General features: G+C 42.7%; 1 protein-coding gene across 2 annotated transcripts in view; it reads right to left on the reverse strand.

The window, feature by feature from the left end:
• Positions 1–9,419: 9,419 nt before the first annotated feature.
• Positions 9,420–17,500, reverse strand: part of LOC123499812 (head-specific guanylate cyclase-like) — a 68,582-nt gene continuing 60,501 nt past the window's right edge. For both annotated transcript variants that reach the window (XM_045248304.1, XM_045248303.1), the window contains exon 11: positions 9,420–13,667. In XM_045248304.1, coding sequence (XP_045104239.1) covers positions 13,475–13,667 — 193 coding nt within the window. In that variant the 3' untranslated portion in view covers positions 9,420–13,474. The remainder of the gene's footprint in view (positions 13,668–17,500) is intronic.

Genomic DNA, 17,500 nt, shown 5'->3' on the forward strand with positions numbered 1-17,500 from the left:
ATACATTGACCCAAATTATGAACAAAATTACTTCAAGAGGTATACAGAACAAACCATTATCTCAAAACTAGCATACCGTGAACACAAGAAACAAAAATATGTACCAATACTTTTATAACGTTACAAACCCGTTACAAACTCACTGCCAAGGATTACGAATAACAAAACTTTTCCCAGAACTGAGCAAGATTGAATTTCGAAATGAATTGGACATCTGGCCAGGACATTTTACATCCGTCACTGGGTCTGGGTACCTTCTTGGAAATCCGTTTTTATCTCAGGAATGGTTGACTTGCTGGATCATTAAAACTTTGGGTCTATCAGTGCAGCGAGGCAGCTGTCAAGAAAACAACCCGGGGAGCCTTTTTCCAGCAAGATTCCGCGCTTTCATTAGCAGAGAGAACAACATTAATTAAGTGCACATAATATACTTATCAGAATCTCTCTCTCTCTCTCTCTCTCTCTCTCTCTCTCTCTCTCTCTCTCTCTCATAAGTTCCTCATCGCCGCGTTTGTCAATAGACAGAGACTGAAATTAAACTTGTTGGCTTGACAGTACCAAGAAGTTTTTTGTTTTACTACTCGTTTGTTCCAGAGTGTGTTTCCGCTCCAGAAATACCCAAAGACCCTGTGGAGGAGAGAGAGAGAGAGAGAGAGAGAGAGAGAGAGAGAGAGAGAGAGAGAGAGAGAGAGAGAGGTGACATTTGACCTTCACTCCTCACTTCTTCCTTTCTCCCTCTCTCCTCTCCCGGGTCCTCATAGACAGACAGCCGGCCACTTAATTGCTCCTTAAAACCCTCTTCAGCGGTCGTTAGCAGCATCGACACACAGCAGCTGGGGACGAACAAGCACGAGTCTTCCATCATTACCTTCGCCTCCTCGTTACCCAAAATATTGCTTTATATACGAGTTTTTCATTTTTTCGTCTCTCTCTCTCTCTCTCTCTCTTTGATGTTATTTTTTCTCTCACTTTTTGTAGGATTTTCAAGGCAGATTACAATAACACTCCGCCCTAGCAAGGAGTCGCCGATCAGACCCCATCCCTTCCTTCCTTCCTTCCTTTCATTCGCCAAGTTGACATCCACAAACTATGCAACAAAGGCTAAGGTTTCTGTATTGTTGTTGCCGTCATATCCCCGCAAGGTCTGAAGGCACATCCATGCATAAGTCAACAGTTCCCAAGCCGGCTTAGAACGAGGCCCACCTGACCTTTCCCGCTGCTCCCACGCCCCTAATCTCCGCTGGTCACCAAGTTGCGAGGTTGGAGGTTGGCAAGGCACGATGAGCTGTCCTGGAATATGTTTGATGTTTATCCCCCGCAGTAAAGTCTCGTATTATGATTATTTCCCCCTATGTAAATACAGGGGCGTTGCTTTTCATTGTCTGCACATCAAAGCGAGCATGAAAGACTGAGTAACAGGAAAAGATTAATTTTAAAGAGTAATTCTCTATCCATTGTTTCTCTCGACAAAAGATATGCTCACAGATTCTTCTTTTTTTTCACGGGATAAAAAAAAAATGTGTTTGAGGTCATTGTGTGTGTGTGTGTGTGTGTGTGTGTGTGTGTGTGTGTGTGTGCACGTCCATGTTAATAATGCCCTGCTTAATATTCCCATTGCGTCTTTTTTTGTAGCATCATTTAGTAGGCAGGTCGCGTGGAGCCTCCCTGTTGGTGTGTTAGGCCTACCGCGTCAATCGTAATTTTCATGTAAATTTTACGGCATACAATTTTCCAGAGTAGCGTTCCTGCCTGAATTGTGAGTTTATTGGTCCAGGTACGGAAAGTATGGGCGGGTACAGTGACATTTACTTTCTAGCAGTGTCCCTTTGCCTGTAGATTTGTATGGGTGGGTACAGTGAGCTTTACTTTCGAGCGGTGTCCCTTTACCTGTCCGGAACTTATGAGGCTAACATTACTAACGTCTAAAGTTGTCTAAAGTACATCAATATAAAAATAGATAGATAAATAAAAATAATAAATAAAACAGTATATTCTTCAATTTTACGAAACTTTTCAGAAAATTGAGCTCCAGCGAGGTGTTGATGTTTGTCGGGATAGAACATTAATGGTCTTGGCTGCTGCTGGAGGGTGTCGTTTTTAGAGAGTTTTGCCATAATGAAAACTGACCGTGCAATTAACTATAAAGCGACACTGTTACCCTCTGACCCTGTGACCACGTGCACATATTTAATCCCTGACCCTTGAAACTAGAAGCCATTTTGATCCCGAATTTTTTTTTTTCTGACTGTGCCATTAACTATGAAGCGAGACTGTTACCCTCTGACCCTGTGACCACGTGACTAGAAGGGCGTAACCTGCACATATTTAATGCCTGACCCTTGAAACTACAAGCCATTTTGATACCGAATTATTTTTATAGGTAAACAGGGTACATCCATATTCTATTCATTTATTTTGAAGTTTACATTATAAAATCAAGTACATTTCAACTGTGTAATGATATTTTTGTCAATATGTTCTGCCTCAAACATATCTCGCATTAACGTACTTAGTAAAATTGATTCCTATCTAACTTCAGCAAATAGACCAAGGGAGGAAAGCATGTGTGTGTGTGTGTGTGTGTGTGTGTGTGTGTGTGTGTGTGTGTGTGTGTGTGTGTGTGTGTGTGTGTGTGTGTGTGTGTGTGTGTGTTTGTCTGTGTGTGTATCCATTCAATATGATAAATGAATGAAGACAAAGTGACGGATATCCAGACACACACACATACAGAGAGAGAGAGAGAGAGAGAGAGAGAGAGAGAGAGAGAGAGAGAGAGAGAGAGAGAGAGAGAGAGAGAGAGAGAGAAAGGACAACTGAACAAATGAACTGAACCAATGCATACAGATGTTGAATACCATTGCACACAAAAGCCAGACTAACAACACACTAACAAGTAACAAGGCAGACATGGTATAAATAAAAAAAAAAAAAAAAAAAAAAAAAAAGACCACTAATTATTCTCTCGATGAAAGAAACCCATCCAGCGCCACAAAACCTGACAACCAACGAACAATATTTTCAGCTTCACCAAATAAAAAAAAATAACAGAAAAAAGGGGAAAAATATCTGTACTGACTAATAAATCCATTACCTCATTAGGAAGCAAAATATTGAAAAGATTATGTGCTCTCTCTCTCTCTCTCTCTCTCTCTCTCTCTCTCTCTGTCGATGGAGACTCTTATATCTACTCTTCTAAAGGACTATCTACACAATACCTTTCACGTTTTCTGTATTAATTTTTCCATTTTCCTTCAGTATCCCCTGCAAGTGAAAAAGAAGAAAACGGAACGAGTATTACCTCAATTTTTTTTCCATTTTCTTCCTATTTTATGTAAACTGGGAAATATGTAAATTTTTAGTACAATTTTACGATGTTTTGTGACTAGGGATCGTTCACTGATGGGATTTTTATGATTTTTTTTTTTCGGATTATTTGAAAATTTATAGGGATGAAAAATAAAGCGGTCTGGCGATTTAAATTTATCTATCTATTTTTTTTTTTTTTTGAGGGATGAAAAGCATGGCAGATTTTAATGGGAACTTAATTAGGCGGTATTTGGGTGAACGATGGCACACACACGCGCACACACACACACACACACACACACACACACACACACACACACACACACAAACACGCAATAACGAAGGCAATAAACTAGATAAATTATTTTCCATACATTTTACATGCCCTCTTCACTCACTCACTCTCTCTCTCTCTCTCTCTCTCTCTCTCTCTCTCTCTCTTCATATCATTCTCCCCTTCTTCTTTATCCTCTTTCTTTATCTTCCTTTTCATTCCTCCATTTCCATATCATTATGTCTACCCTTCATTTTTTTTCTTCCTTCCCTTTTTCATTTTTTCATTCCTTCCTATTTTTTCTAAGTGACTTTCTCTTCGTTCCTCATTTCCTCCTTGATTCCAATCTTCTACATACTCTCTCTCTCTCTCTCTCTCTCTCTCTCTCTCTCTCTCTCTCTCTCTCTCTCCATCCTAATTTCACAATCACACGTCACCAAAGAGGATAAAAGAGAGCAAAGACGATTATAAGAGAAGAATATTTAAATCCGGTGCTTCGTCTCTAAGATTCAGCAGCGTTTGGTAGAAAAATCAACTTGACTTAAGATGGAATAAATCTTTGAAATATTGAACTTATTGGAGAGAGAGAGAGAGAGAGAGAGAGAGAGAGAGAGAGAGAGAGAGAGAGAGAGAGAGAGAGAGAGAGAGAGAACAGAGGGGTAGATGGGAAAGCTGATATATAAAAAAAAACGTCCAATGAATATGCTAAAATAAAATCCTTGATCTAATTTTCTTACGAGAGAGAGAGAGAGAGAGAGAGAGAGAGAGAGAGAGAGAGAGAGAGAGAGAGAGAGAGAGAGAGAGAGAGAGACCGCGTAGTAAAAAAAATATTACTGGACCACACAAATCCTATGCGCCAAACACACACACACACACACACACACACACACACACACAAAACAAAAAACTAAGGAACCACACACAAAAATAAACAAATAAATAAATAAATAAATAAATAGATAAATAAATAAATAAATAAATAAATAAAAAAAACCTAATAAAACAATTTTAAAAGACACCCCTCGAATATTAAAAAAACAACAACAACAGAAAACGAGCAACACCCACCACCACCACTACCACTACTACCACCACCACCACCACCACCACCACCACTAGGAAAGACAAAACACAGGCATAACTCACAAGAGATTCCAGTTCACGTTAAGCTTTGCCTCTAAGCTCCTGCTACCTCCCTTTCCCCTAACGCCACCTACCCACCCACCCTCCTATGATCTCCCGGGGCACACAGGTGAATAACAGGCTCTCATGGTACGCCCTCACGCCCACATCTAGCTGCTGATGGCCAAAGTTTTGATTTGAGAAGGCAGAGAAGGGAGCGAGAAGGAAGCGAGAAAACGAGGAGGAGGAGGAGGAGGAGGAGGAGGAGGAGGAGGAGGAGGAGGAGGAGGGATGGAGGTTTAGGAAGACAAGTAAGGAGGAACATGGTGATGATAGTGAATGGTAATGGTGAGAGAGAGAGAGAGAGAGAGAGAGAGAGAGAGAGAGAGAGAGAGAGAGAGAGAGAGAGAGAGAGAGAGAGAGAGAGAGAGAGAGAGAAGTAAAGAGACTTATTTTTCTTCCTCAACATTTAAATTCACTTTCTTATCCTTCGACAGACAGGCAGACAGACAAACAGACAGGCATACAAACAGACAAACAGACAGACAGACAGACAGACAGACAGACAGACAGACAGACAGACAGACAGACAGACAGACAGACAGACAGACAGACAGACAGGCAAAACAAATACCTGAGTATACTCGTGACGATGAAGGACGAAGTTAAACAAAGGCGAGCTCTTTATCTTCAAGGGACAACAACAAAAAAAAGACATGTAAATGAAGAAAGATTAAAGAAAGAAGACAATAAAAAAAGCAGAAAATGAAAGGGATAATGAAGAAGGAGCAGGAAAAAACTGAGAAGATAGGAAACACGAATAATTCGAAGAAACAAGGGAAAAAATGAGAAAGAAGTTTGTGTGGTAAAGAACAGAGGATGAGGAAGAGGAGGAAGAGGAAGATGAGGAGAAGAAAGAGGAGAAAAAACTGATAAACTAAATGAATAATACGAAAAAACAGGGGAAAAATGAGAAAGAAGTTTGTGTGGTAAAGAAAAGAGGAGGAGGAAGAGGAAGAAGAGGAGGAGAAGAAAGAGGAAGAGGAAAAACCGATAAACTAAACAAGAAGAGACAAGTAAAACAGAAAGCAGAGGCTAAACAAACAGACAAGAATAAACAAAAAGAAGGATAAAAAACTAAAAAAAAAAAAAAAAATGCCAGTGGAGGAGGAGGAGGAGGAGGAGGAAGAAAAGAGAATGACAGGGACAAAAAGAGTGAAGAGGAGAAAGATGATAGGGAGGATCAGAAAAGAGAGGGGAACGGGATGGGAGGCAGAGAAGAGGAAACGGAGAAGAACCAATGCCTATATTCTGAAACACTTCATTATTTTTAAAGGACTCTAGTGGAAGTGACACATGTTTTTAAGGATATTTCTCTAATTCTGGTAACATAACAAGTTTTCTGCATTATCAACAGTGCAATCGTCTCTATGGTCCTTGAAAATGGTCGTGATGAGAGAGGGAAGCGTTTCTGAATTAAGGCGCCAAGACCTTACCTTACCTTACCTTACCGCAGTGCCGTGTCTAGTTGACGATGGCGACAATGGAGTGCCAAGACCTACGCGGGAAAAATCGAGAAGACTGCGAGGAGACTGTCGACTCAAGAGGAAGTGATTTGAAATATTTGAGTCAGACGGAGAACATATCGATTAGTGGACTCGTGCCCTAGAGAGAGAGAGAGAGAGAGAGAGAGAGAGAGAGAGAGAGAGAGAGAGAGAGAGAGAGAGAGAGAGAGAGAGAGAGAGCCACTCACGCCAAGGTCGGCGCCACACTCTCAGATACGCGATAGTAAAGTGTAACACACACACTAAGGAGTTTGCAAGGAAAGGAAGCATAAATTGAACCACAGTGAGTCATGTGACCATTACAAGACAAGAAAAGGAAAAGGAGGAGGAGGAGGAGGAGGAGGAGGAGGAGGAGGAGGAGGAGGAGGAGGAGGAGGAGGAGGACGACGACGACGACGAGGAGGAGGGCTGCGGAGGGGGCACGGAGGAGACTGGACTTGAGGAGAGAGGGGGGAGAAGAAGGGAGAGAGAAGAGAGGAGAAGAGGAAAGGAGAGACAAAGAAGTAAACGGACGAGGCGATAAGACAAGAGAAGAGATGGAGGCAATGGAGGAGGAGGGATAACAGTAACTACAAGGGGAAACGAAACAAAACAAAGCAAAAAAAAATCAGCACCAGCAGTGGAGGTTCCTGGAGAGACGGGAGGAGCATCGAGAAGAGCTAATCAGTGGTGGTTGGGTGGCAGCAGTCGTGAAGCACCGGCGGTAGAGACACGAGAGGGAGAACAAAAAAAAAAAAAAAAAAGAAAGTGTATACGTCTAAAAAGTTGAAATTAATAAGATTTTCAGCTAAATCAAGAATATGAGACAAAACCCGACCAACTTTTCATTTTGTCGGGAAGAAATCTTAACCCCTTCATTACTGGGATACATTTTTACCTTGAGATTTGTGTACGATTAGAAAATTTTATTGACATTAGCAAGGGTCTATGGAAGTCAGAAGATTAATGACCAGAGTCTTCACTTTTCTAATGCCCCACATAAGTTTCTGAAGCTGTATAAAATCACCAAACAGTAAGCAGAATGAATATGGAAACGCGTCATGGTACTCAAGGGGTTAAATGAAGTGAAAGATGCATTTCCTTCATATACCATCACTTTACATGAGTTCCCCACCAAGGGAAGGCATCGAGGCGCCGCTTGGCTATCCTACACACGCGGCGAGCTCTATGCTACACGACCTCACTTCATCCATCTTCAAACTTCGAGAATAAGTTACGCCCATAATCAGAAATGCCTTCTCCTCTCAGTAAGACAATTTTCCATGGCCGCAGAGACAACTAGCCGGGTTTTCAAGATAGTTTCTCCTTTTCATAAACTAGAAATAATGCCAATCTACCACCAGAAGCATGAAAATACTCTTAAAAACACGAATCTCAACTAGAGCCTTTGGAAAGCAGTGATAGTGAGAGACCGAAGCGTTTATGAACACTGACTTCATTCCTTACGTTTGCTCGCTATTACACCTGTCACTACACCTACACCTGCTCTGCGATAACTGCGCCTCATCAACACACCTGCTTCCCACCAGCAAACCTGTCACCGTACATTACCGCCACGCCACGCCCACCCCTTGCCACCCACAAGCCTCAAGCCATCACCTCTCAGCAGTACACGAGGCACAGAGGCATTCCCCAGCCAAACCTGAAGATTAATCCCGCCACGCACCTCACTGGATAATTAACGTGTCTTGCTCCTACTCAAGTGGCAACGCAATGATTCAGTGAAGGTCCCCAAATGCACGGACGGGCACACTTCAAAGACAGATCATTAGTGTGTGTGTGTGTGTGTGTGTGTGTGTGTGTGTGTGTGTAGGAAAGGTAAAGGGTACACTGCGTATTTATTATTTAACATGTTCCCTCTAATTACCATTTACCTGAATAAACATACAAATGGAAAGTCTCTCTCTCTCTCTCTCTCTCTCTCTCTCTCTCTCTCTCTCGAGCCTTCTAAGAGGAGCAGAAGCAGGAGCAGGAGGAGGAAGAGGAGGCAATATGACGAGAACAAGGAGCAAGGAAGAGGAGGAGGAGGAGAGGAGGAGGAGGAGGAGGAGGAGGAGGAGGAGGAGGAGGAGGAGGAGGAGGAGGAGGAGGAGGAGGAGGAGGAGGAGGAGGAGGTGGTGGTGGTGGTGGTACAATGAGTCGCAGGCCTCGCTTGTTCGGCACGTCTAAAGCGAAGCACAAACAGCTGCTTCACTTCCAAGGAACAAAAACAGACCTTCATTACCTAAGAGGACGCATTTCCTACACAGACTCCCAGCAAATGCCACTATTGTTATCCTCCCGTGTGTGTGTGTGTGTGTGTGTGTGTGTGTGTGTGTGTGTGTGTGTCCGTGTGTGTGTGTGTTGGCCCGTCCCATGTGTGTTGAAATTCTATCCGCACACACACCGAATATATTTACTTAGGAAGCCTCAGAACACTCACCTTTACTTCCGCGTTGATTCGGTCCATGGTCAGGGCGTTCCCCAGAGCACAAGGAACGCCTCCAGTCACTACAAGACCGTGTGGCTATTGAGGGCACAGAGATGATTGCCGATATTGTGTCACTCACCACCACGCGTTCACATAACCTCACTCACTCATCCCATACTGACGTCACCGCCTGGAGCGCCATCTGGTAACTCGTGCTTCCCATTTTCTATTTTAATGGTAAGCTTTTGTATTTATTTTCTTTGCTGAGAGAGAGAGAGAGAGAGTTTGAAATGAAAGTAATGCGTTAGAATTTTCCACATTCCGAATCGAAATTACATACATGACAACATTTTCACATCCATAAAAGTGACCGCGATAATCCACATTGAAATCTGCAGTCTCCTCTCTTCCCTGGCGCGTGACTGGCGGCGGTGTGTGTGTGTGTGTGTGTGTGTGTGACTTCCTGTTAGTGTATTCTTGCAATTGTCGTAGGAATGAACCTATATATGCATTAATGCATTATTTTCCTCCACAGGTCAACTGAGGACGGGAGAAAATTAAGTAGTTCCCGAAAAAATAAATTGAAAAAGATTCCGTTGCAAAGATGTTTATTTGTGTATGAATTGAAAGATGGATTTAGGGATAGGTAGATGATTGAATTTGGAAGAATACCCCTACCCTCTCTCTCTCTCTCTCTCTCTCTCTCTCTCTCTGCGCGTCTAGGATAATAAAACACACGAGATACAAGTGAAACATTGATTCCAGCGGCATATTTTACATTATGATACATTAACTTTCCCCTTCTCTTCCTCCTACTCCTCCTCCGCTCCACTTCTCCTCCTCCTCCTCCTCCTCCTCCTCCTCCTTTCCTTGAACGAATTCGTGAAGCGAGTTGGGAACAAGATAAAATTTCGTCGTTTTGACCTCATGAAAGTACAAGAATCTGAGGCGGGTAGACGTGAGGGGGCGAAGAAGGAGAGGGGAGGATGAGGGAGTAGTGAGGGAGTGGAAATGAGGCGTAGACGAAGGAAATGAGGAGGAAATAGAGGGAAAGAGGAGTATAAGGAGGGACGAGAAGGGTAGAATAAACGATTAGGTCAGGGTGGAGAGGGATGGACGTGGATTGGTGGGAGAAAGAATATACATCAGGGGAGGTGAGAGTGGCTGGGAGACAGACTGACTGACAAACGTGCCAAGGAAGGGAGAGTGGCGGGTCGAGGGGCCACGGGGAGGGGGTGGGTTTGAGTAATTGAAGCATATCCTGGTTGGGGGAGGAAGAGGAACAACATACACGTAGAAAAGTAGACGTAAGGCTTGATCTTGAGCTCCATCTTGGCCTCGCTTCTGTCGCTGTGTTGTAAGTACGGTGCTTTTGTCTGTGTGTGGCGGAAGAGGAAGTGATGGGGGAGGAGGAGAAGGAGGGGAAGGAAGAGGAAGAGTAGAAGTAAAAAAAAAAAAGAAAAAACAGAAGTAAAAAAAAATCTGACGAGCTTAAATAATCACAAGGGAAATTACTTTAAACGCACCAGCGAATGTAAATCTAACAATTTCCGCGAGGCCAAGGTGAACACAGGATCTAACCCTTTCATTATAACACGGCATTCTTTAAAACTTAGCATCCTTTTATTTAATGAGTTAACTTTTTACAATATTTCGACACTCTCTCTACGGGTGAAGCTGCCCGAAGGACCGGAATAGAGGCAATGGCTTCTGTAGACTCTGTAGAAGCTGCTACACGAGACGCACATAATGACTAGAAGGTGTTGCCGGAACGTGACACACACCAGGAAGCTAATTACGTGACTACAGGCTTCCCACACTCTTGAAGAACGGAGACTGTGGTATAATGGTGGTGGTAGTAATGTGGTGGTGGTGTGTACTGGGGGACGTGGGGACTGACCTGGACTGGGGTTGATGGGCAGGGGGGGTTTGGTTAATGTAGTATATACACACACTTGTTCACTACCCACTGAGAGAATGAGCAGCATCACCACCAGGTACAGCGAGTGAGTGTTATGGTCGGTGAATGCATCAGGAGTTTTGTCAGTTTTGTTTTGGTTTGTCGACTAGTAAGAATAAAGTGAAATTTGGCCTACCATTGTTGTGTCCAGGGACGTGCATCGCTCCTACAGCTGTTGAAAGTTGTGGCGAAACTCCTTTTTTTCAGCTTTCAGAGTTGTTTTATGCCCTAAAAAAGCACCATTATTAAAAAATATTATTATACATATACATGCCAGCCAGTGGAGGGGCAATAAATAGTCATACTTTGGTGACAAATAAAGCTAATCTCGTGTTTATATCCTCTAGTAATGATTCAACAGCAACGGAAACAAAAATAAATACTTGGTTCACAGCTATGGCTTATGTATCAACTATTCTTAAGGTAGTGTATTGTTACCATGAAGGTGATTATTGACAAGAGTGCTAGCATCGTTACTCATGCTTCCCATCACCTTTACATCACAGGCAACCAATGAGTAATGAGAACGTGGAGGCGAACGACGCGGAAACCAATGAGGAAACTACCAATGAGATGAGAGGAAAGTGTGACGTCACGGAAACTCATCAGACAACGACCAATGAGGATGAGACTAAAGCATGACGTCCTGAAAATTTAACTCTGAGCTACCAGTAAGAAAGAAAGCACAGCATGACGTCACGTGACCTCACAACCAATGAGGAGATATTAAGAGACTTTGGAACGCACTTTGATACTCTTAGATCTCATAAACATTACTTTAAAAACCACAAAAATGACCAGTGAGGTTCTCGTACGTAAAAGTGGAGCAAAAAAGTAGTGTAGCTTAAAAATATCCTTGAAAACAATTAAAACTTCCATAAGAACATACTAAAAGAAGTGGGATTCTAAGCATAGCGGCAAAACGTTTCAGAATTTGACTTCAAACTGCAAAACAAACAGTAACTAAGAGCGCAGGAGTCAATGAAGCTGCGACGTCACACTAACAAACCAATGAACAGTGAAAAATAGAACCCTCGGCGTCACGAAGAAATACATCAATACGTGGGGAGATGGTACCCACGAAGAACCAAACAGGAAATAGTGTACCGTAACGTCATGCTTCACCAAGACGAGAAAAGAAACCTAAATTATACACAGATGAGGTAACATATCATCACTGACGCCAACCATTAGCTAACGTTTGTGTTGCTAATAGGAAGAGAACATTGACAAAAAGTGCGCAGACTATAATGAAGGATTGAACAGTAATGAACTCGAAAAAAAAAAACATAAATGAACTCCTTTCCTTTGTTAAACGTGCTGAAAAAAAAACTAGTCGAACTGAGAAGGAACACATGTCATCCAATATTACGTTCCCTTCTTGCTTTCTTTTTAATTCCTGTATACACTGCTAATGAGTTACAGCTCCCTTTTGTATATTAATTGTTGTTGTGTATTGTGCGTTTTTTCAGACTATGTACACAGGTATAATTAAGTACAAGCTACGAGAAGTGTTGTCATATATGTACAAATAAAAATAAATGGAAGGAGAGAAAGAGGCGCGAGGCAGAAGAATTATAAATAAGACATACAAACATACAAAAATACTTCTACAAACTATCTATACGAAGACCAATAAACACAACGTGAAACACAACAACGAATACGGTAATTATGATCACCAATGAACGTAACACCCCTCCCCCCCTCTCTCTCTCTCTCTCACACACACACACACACACACACACACACACACACACACGAAAAAAAAAAAGAACAAGAAACAGAAAACCGGTAACCTCTTGAGAACCACAATAACACTGGCCCCTGGAAACCAATAAAGGAAAACACAGGTAGCAATAAATCATTTCCTTACGATAGCCTGAGAGAGAGAGAGAGAGAGAGAGAGAGAGAGAGAGAGAGAGAGAGAGAGAGAGACGAAGCAAAACTCCTCACCCGTCTGCACTCCGCCTGGCACTGAGACACAAGACAGACATTTTGGCTTTTATTATGCTCTTGATGGCGTCTGTCTGAGGGCCAAGTCGAGGCGAGGGTCGGGGAGGCGGAGGCGACTCTAATACCACGACACGATGCTTCAAATAAAAGGAAGGAGAGATATTATAGAGGCTCTCATGAAATATCCAAGAATTACCAGTTATTTTTGGACATGAACTCAGCTATGGTATATAATTTTTCTTCTGTCTCTAGGTGTGTATATATTATTTTGTGTATATCCTACATAGCAAAGGCTTTAATATACAAATTATTATATTAAAATAGTTCAGAATAAGAGCGACGGTATGTACAAGAATATAATTATATATATAGACTTTTTCTTCCTAGGTTTTTAGATTTTCATTATTTCTATCAACGTCGCCTAGCCATCGCGCACATGCACACACACACACACACACACACACACACGCACACACACACACACACACACACACACACACACACACACACACACACTATTATTTAAACCTAGTACACACCTAACCTCACGATCACAGTTGCCTGTCTGTTCGCCTGGCTTAGTAATACATGCACATATAAATATTTGGCTGTCTAAACACACACACACACACACACACACACACACACACACACACACACACACACACACACACACACACAGAGTGCGGAGGCCTGCAGTGGCGGGCGTGTCGAGAACCCTTCACCAACACACACACACACACACACACACACACACACACACACACACACACACACACACACACACACACACGTCCGATGCAAATCCTTCATCCTTCACTATTTCTCCCAGCACCCAGTCATTCCTCCACCTACATAATCCTAGACGTCCCGGGAACTCCTCAGGAAGGCTCCAGCGAGAGGGCTCTCATGGCCGCGTCTATGTGATCAGGGAGCGACGTGTTCGAGGGCAGGTCCCCGAAGTAATAGGCGTCCAGGAACCAAGGGATACCGGGTTCCTCTGCGGGGAAGTTTTTGGGTAAACAGTCTCGGTCCCTCGGCGTGAAGGACCAGCCAGGAGTCGCTGCGAGAATCCTGCAGAAGAGGAAAGAAGTTTGGAAGAGTTAAGTTTTGTTGATACGGTGGTAGTGGTGGTGGTGGAAAGATTGACCCCTTCAGTACCGGGACGCATTTTTACCTTGCATTTTGGGTGTAATTAGACGATTTTATTTAAGCGTGTATGTTGATTAGAAGATTAATGGCCAGAGCCTTCACTATTTTAATGCACACATAAGTCTCTGAAGCTGTATCAAATCACCAATTAGTAAGAAAAATAAGTGTAAGAAACATGTCCTGGTAATGAAGGCTTAAATGCAAATGTATACACAAAATTTAACCATTGAAATGTATTAACATTATGACGTGTAAATAATGAAATGCATTTAAATCAACCCCGTCAGTACTGGAACACATTTCTACCTTCAGTTTCGTGCATGATTAGACACATTTATTGACATTAGGAAGGGTCTTTGGAGGCCAGAAGATTAACTGCCAGAGTCTCTACCATTACAATCACCACATAAGTTTCTGAAGCTGTATAAAATCACCAAATAGTAAGCACAAGGAATATGGAAACGCGTCATGGTACTGAAGGGGCTACGACGTCGACGAACATAAGTGCATTGACATCAGGACGTAAAAGGACCTAATTTCATGGCCGTTCCTTTGAGCAGCGCCGAGTCACCAGGAATGGCAGAGGGAGTGTGGCGGCGTGACAGACGGAGCACAGAGGATCGAGAGGCAGCCGGTATAAATTCCAGCTGTTTGCCATAAATTTCATCCAAGTTGCTTCTCCCGCGATGCCTCACGGTTATCTCCCCTAACATGCCCTTAACCCTGCCTTTACCTTCTCCTCCCACCACAAATAACAAGAGAGAGAGAGAGAGAGAGAGAGAGAGAGAGAGAGAGAGAGAGAGAGAGAGAGAGAGAGAGATGGCAGGGAGGTGAGTAGCGAGGGTGGCAGTGTGTGGAGGCGCAACACTAATGCTGCCACCACCCTTATATCCAGCCCGGCGCTAGATAGGAGGCAACCTGAGCCGTTAAGTAATTAGATAATAAATCTGGCCACGCCATCAAAGGCTTCACACTTGCCGTGATAGAAGAATTAAAAATCATAATATTCCGTTGCCTAAGGAATGAAGAATAAACAAACTATGGGGACTGGCGGCTGAGTGGGCCTTTTTTCTTATACTTTTGGTTCTCCTTGTCTTTCCCTTACATACATAAAAACTGATTGAATTAAAGCTTTCACCTCTGACTGAAGAAATAACTAGGCCAAACAGTGAATCGCTTTGCTTTCGCCTTCCTGTTTCCTTCCTCAAGCAGTGGAAGGGAGGAAGGAAGAGTGGAAGGTAGGAAGTAAGGGTGACTGATGGCAGACAAGAAGGAAAGGAGAAAGTAAGGAAAAAGGGAAATGGAGCAAGAAAAGAATGATGAAGGAATGAAGGGAAAGGACGCGGTAAATGAAGGAGAGGTGATAAATTTGTTGAGATGAGTCTTGAAAACGAAAAGAAAGGAGGAATAATGAACCTTGAGTTTTAAAGAGAAAAAAAGACGAAAAGAGGAGACATGAAAGAAAAAACTTTGAAATGACAAGAAAGAATGTTAAATTTATGGGTAAAAGAAGAAAGTAGGATGAAAGGAAAGAAGCGAAAAAAAAAATGAAACGGGAGTGATGAAAAGAGAAATGAAAGCGAATAAGTGACAAGTATGTAAACATTTCCTGTGTGTGTTGTTTGTTTTATTTCCTTACTTGTCATTTTGCTCCCAGACTCCACTCACTCCGGCACTTTCTATTTTTTTATCCTGTCTTTTTTATATCTCTCTGTGTTTCTATTTCTGTGTTCGTCTCGCCTACATGTCCGTGTTTATTTGTCTGTCTCTCTGTCTGTTTGTCTGTCTCTTTTCCTCATAGCTAAGTCTCAACCAGTGTATTTATCTTTATTTCTAATGTGATATTCTTTGCTTCCTTCGTCCTTTCCTTCATTTCTTTCTTCTTTTTTTGTCTCTTTCTTCCTTGGTTATTCATTATTATTATCTCTTGACAATCTAACTTAACCTCTCTCTCTCTCTCTCTCTCTCTCTCTCTCTCTCTCTCTCTCTCTCTCTCTCGTTTCATCTCCCGGCTCCCAACATCTGCATCTCATCAAGCTGCTTCAGGAGAACACGTTGGTGAAACCCTCACACCGCACCTGCCTGACTCTCCTTGCCTCCCCTTGCCTGCCTCCCATCGCCTCTCCAAACTCGCTCCCTCCCACGCTTCCTCTACACGGCACTTTCCTCCCGTCTCGTACATCCCGATCTCATTCCGCCTCCTGCGCTTCATACACCTCCCTACCTCCCTTCCTCAACTCTGCAGCACCTCCTAAACCGCGTCCCATTACAGTTTCCACCGCCCCTGCACTGTCCTCCCCCACATGGCAGTCAACACACCACCACCACCATCACCACTACCACTACTACCTCTATCTCTTCTTCCTCCTCCTCTTGAACTTCACAGGGTAAACAAACAGAGAACCTCAACATTTAGGAACACAAGCAAAGACTATTTTAATATTGTGAATGGAGTTGGTAAGGTGTGTCATGCGGCATTTACATATAGACTTCCAAAATGTGTGTTGCTGTGTTGTTGGTGCGTTGCTGAAAAATGTTGGGTGTATTCATAGTTCTATTTGGGTGTCAGATGAAATTGCTCCTTTTTTTTTTTCTTTTTCTACTAGTATTGGTCTTTCAGTGATGGTAATTCAAGTTGTGTTGGGAGATGGGAAAGATTATTTGCTGGAGTCTTTATTATTGCCTATTTATATAATCTAATTCAACCAGCTTTTATATATGTAAGGAAGGGAAAGACTGATCAAGGACAACCAAAAGTATAAGAAAAAAAAAAGGCCTACTCATTCGCCAGTCCCCATTTGTTTGTTTATTCTTGAGCTACTATTACCACCACCTCGTACATGGGTCTGTGTGTTTAGGCAATCACAGTGAACATTTGCAACAGCTCCCGGTGGCAAGTACGAGGTATGTTCAAGCTACAGTGTAGCTTTTGTAGTGAGTAATTAGTGGACTTTTGAAGGCAAGTACTTTCCCTTTGATACTGGAATAGATCTGTACCATTCAGAGAGAGAGAGAGATAGATAGATAGATAGATAGATAGATAGATAGATAGAGAGAGAGAGAGAGAGAGAGAGAGAGAGAGAGAGAGAGAGAGAGAGAGAGAGAGAGAGAGAGAGAGAGAGAGAGAGAGAGAGAGAGAGAGAGAGAGAGAAACAGTGTGTGTGTGTGTGATGTGTGTGTGTGTGTGTGTGTGTGTGTGTGTGTGTGTGTGTGTGTGTGTGTGTGTGTGTGTGTGTGTGTGTGTGTGTGTGTGTGTGTGTGTGTGTGTGTGTGTGTGTGTGTGTGTTCGAGTCACCCTATGTTTGTGTGTATGAAAGAGTAACCTAAAACCCCAGTGAATATTACCAGAAAAGTGTCACAAACCGATACTCCATGGAGGTGAAGTGGCTCTTTGCACGCACAGAGTTCCCAGTTTAGGAGCAATTAGAGCAATCAAGGCCGGGATCACCTTTCTAACTCAACAATGCAAATGGACATGAAACTATGCCACTCGTCCTCCTCCTCCTCTTTCTCCTCCTCCTCTTCTATTCCACTCACTACCTTCCTCTAGCTCTTTGTCTTTCTCTCTCTCACATTTCCATCTTTCCTTATCTCTTTTTCTCTCCAAACAGTCCCTAATATCCCTAACACTTCTCTCTTTATTCCTTCTCTATCTATCCATCTTTCTCATTGTTTATCTGTCCTTTTCACTTCTTATTTCCCTCCATTCGTTAATTCTTTCTTTCCAACTAGTCTATCTTTCCTCCATTTTCACT

Source organism: Portunus trituberculatus, chromosome 50 (assembly GCF_017591435.1).
Source record: "Portunus trituberculatus isolate SZX2019 chromosome 50, ASM1759143v1, whole genome shotgun sequence".
Lineage (NCBI taxonomy): Eukaryota > Metazoa > Arthropoda > Malacostraca > Decapoda > Portunidae > Portunus > Portunus trituberculatus.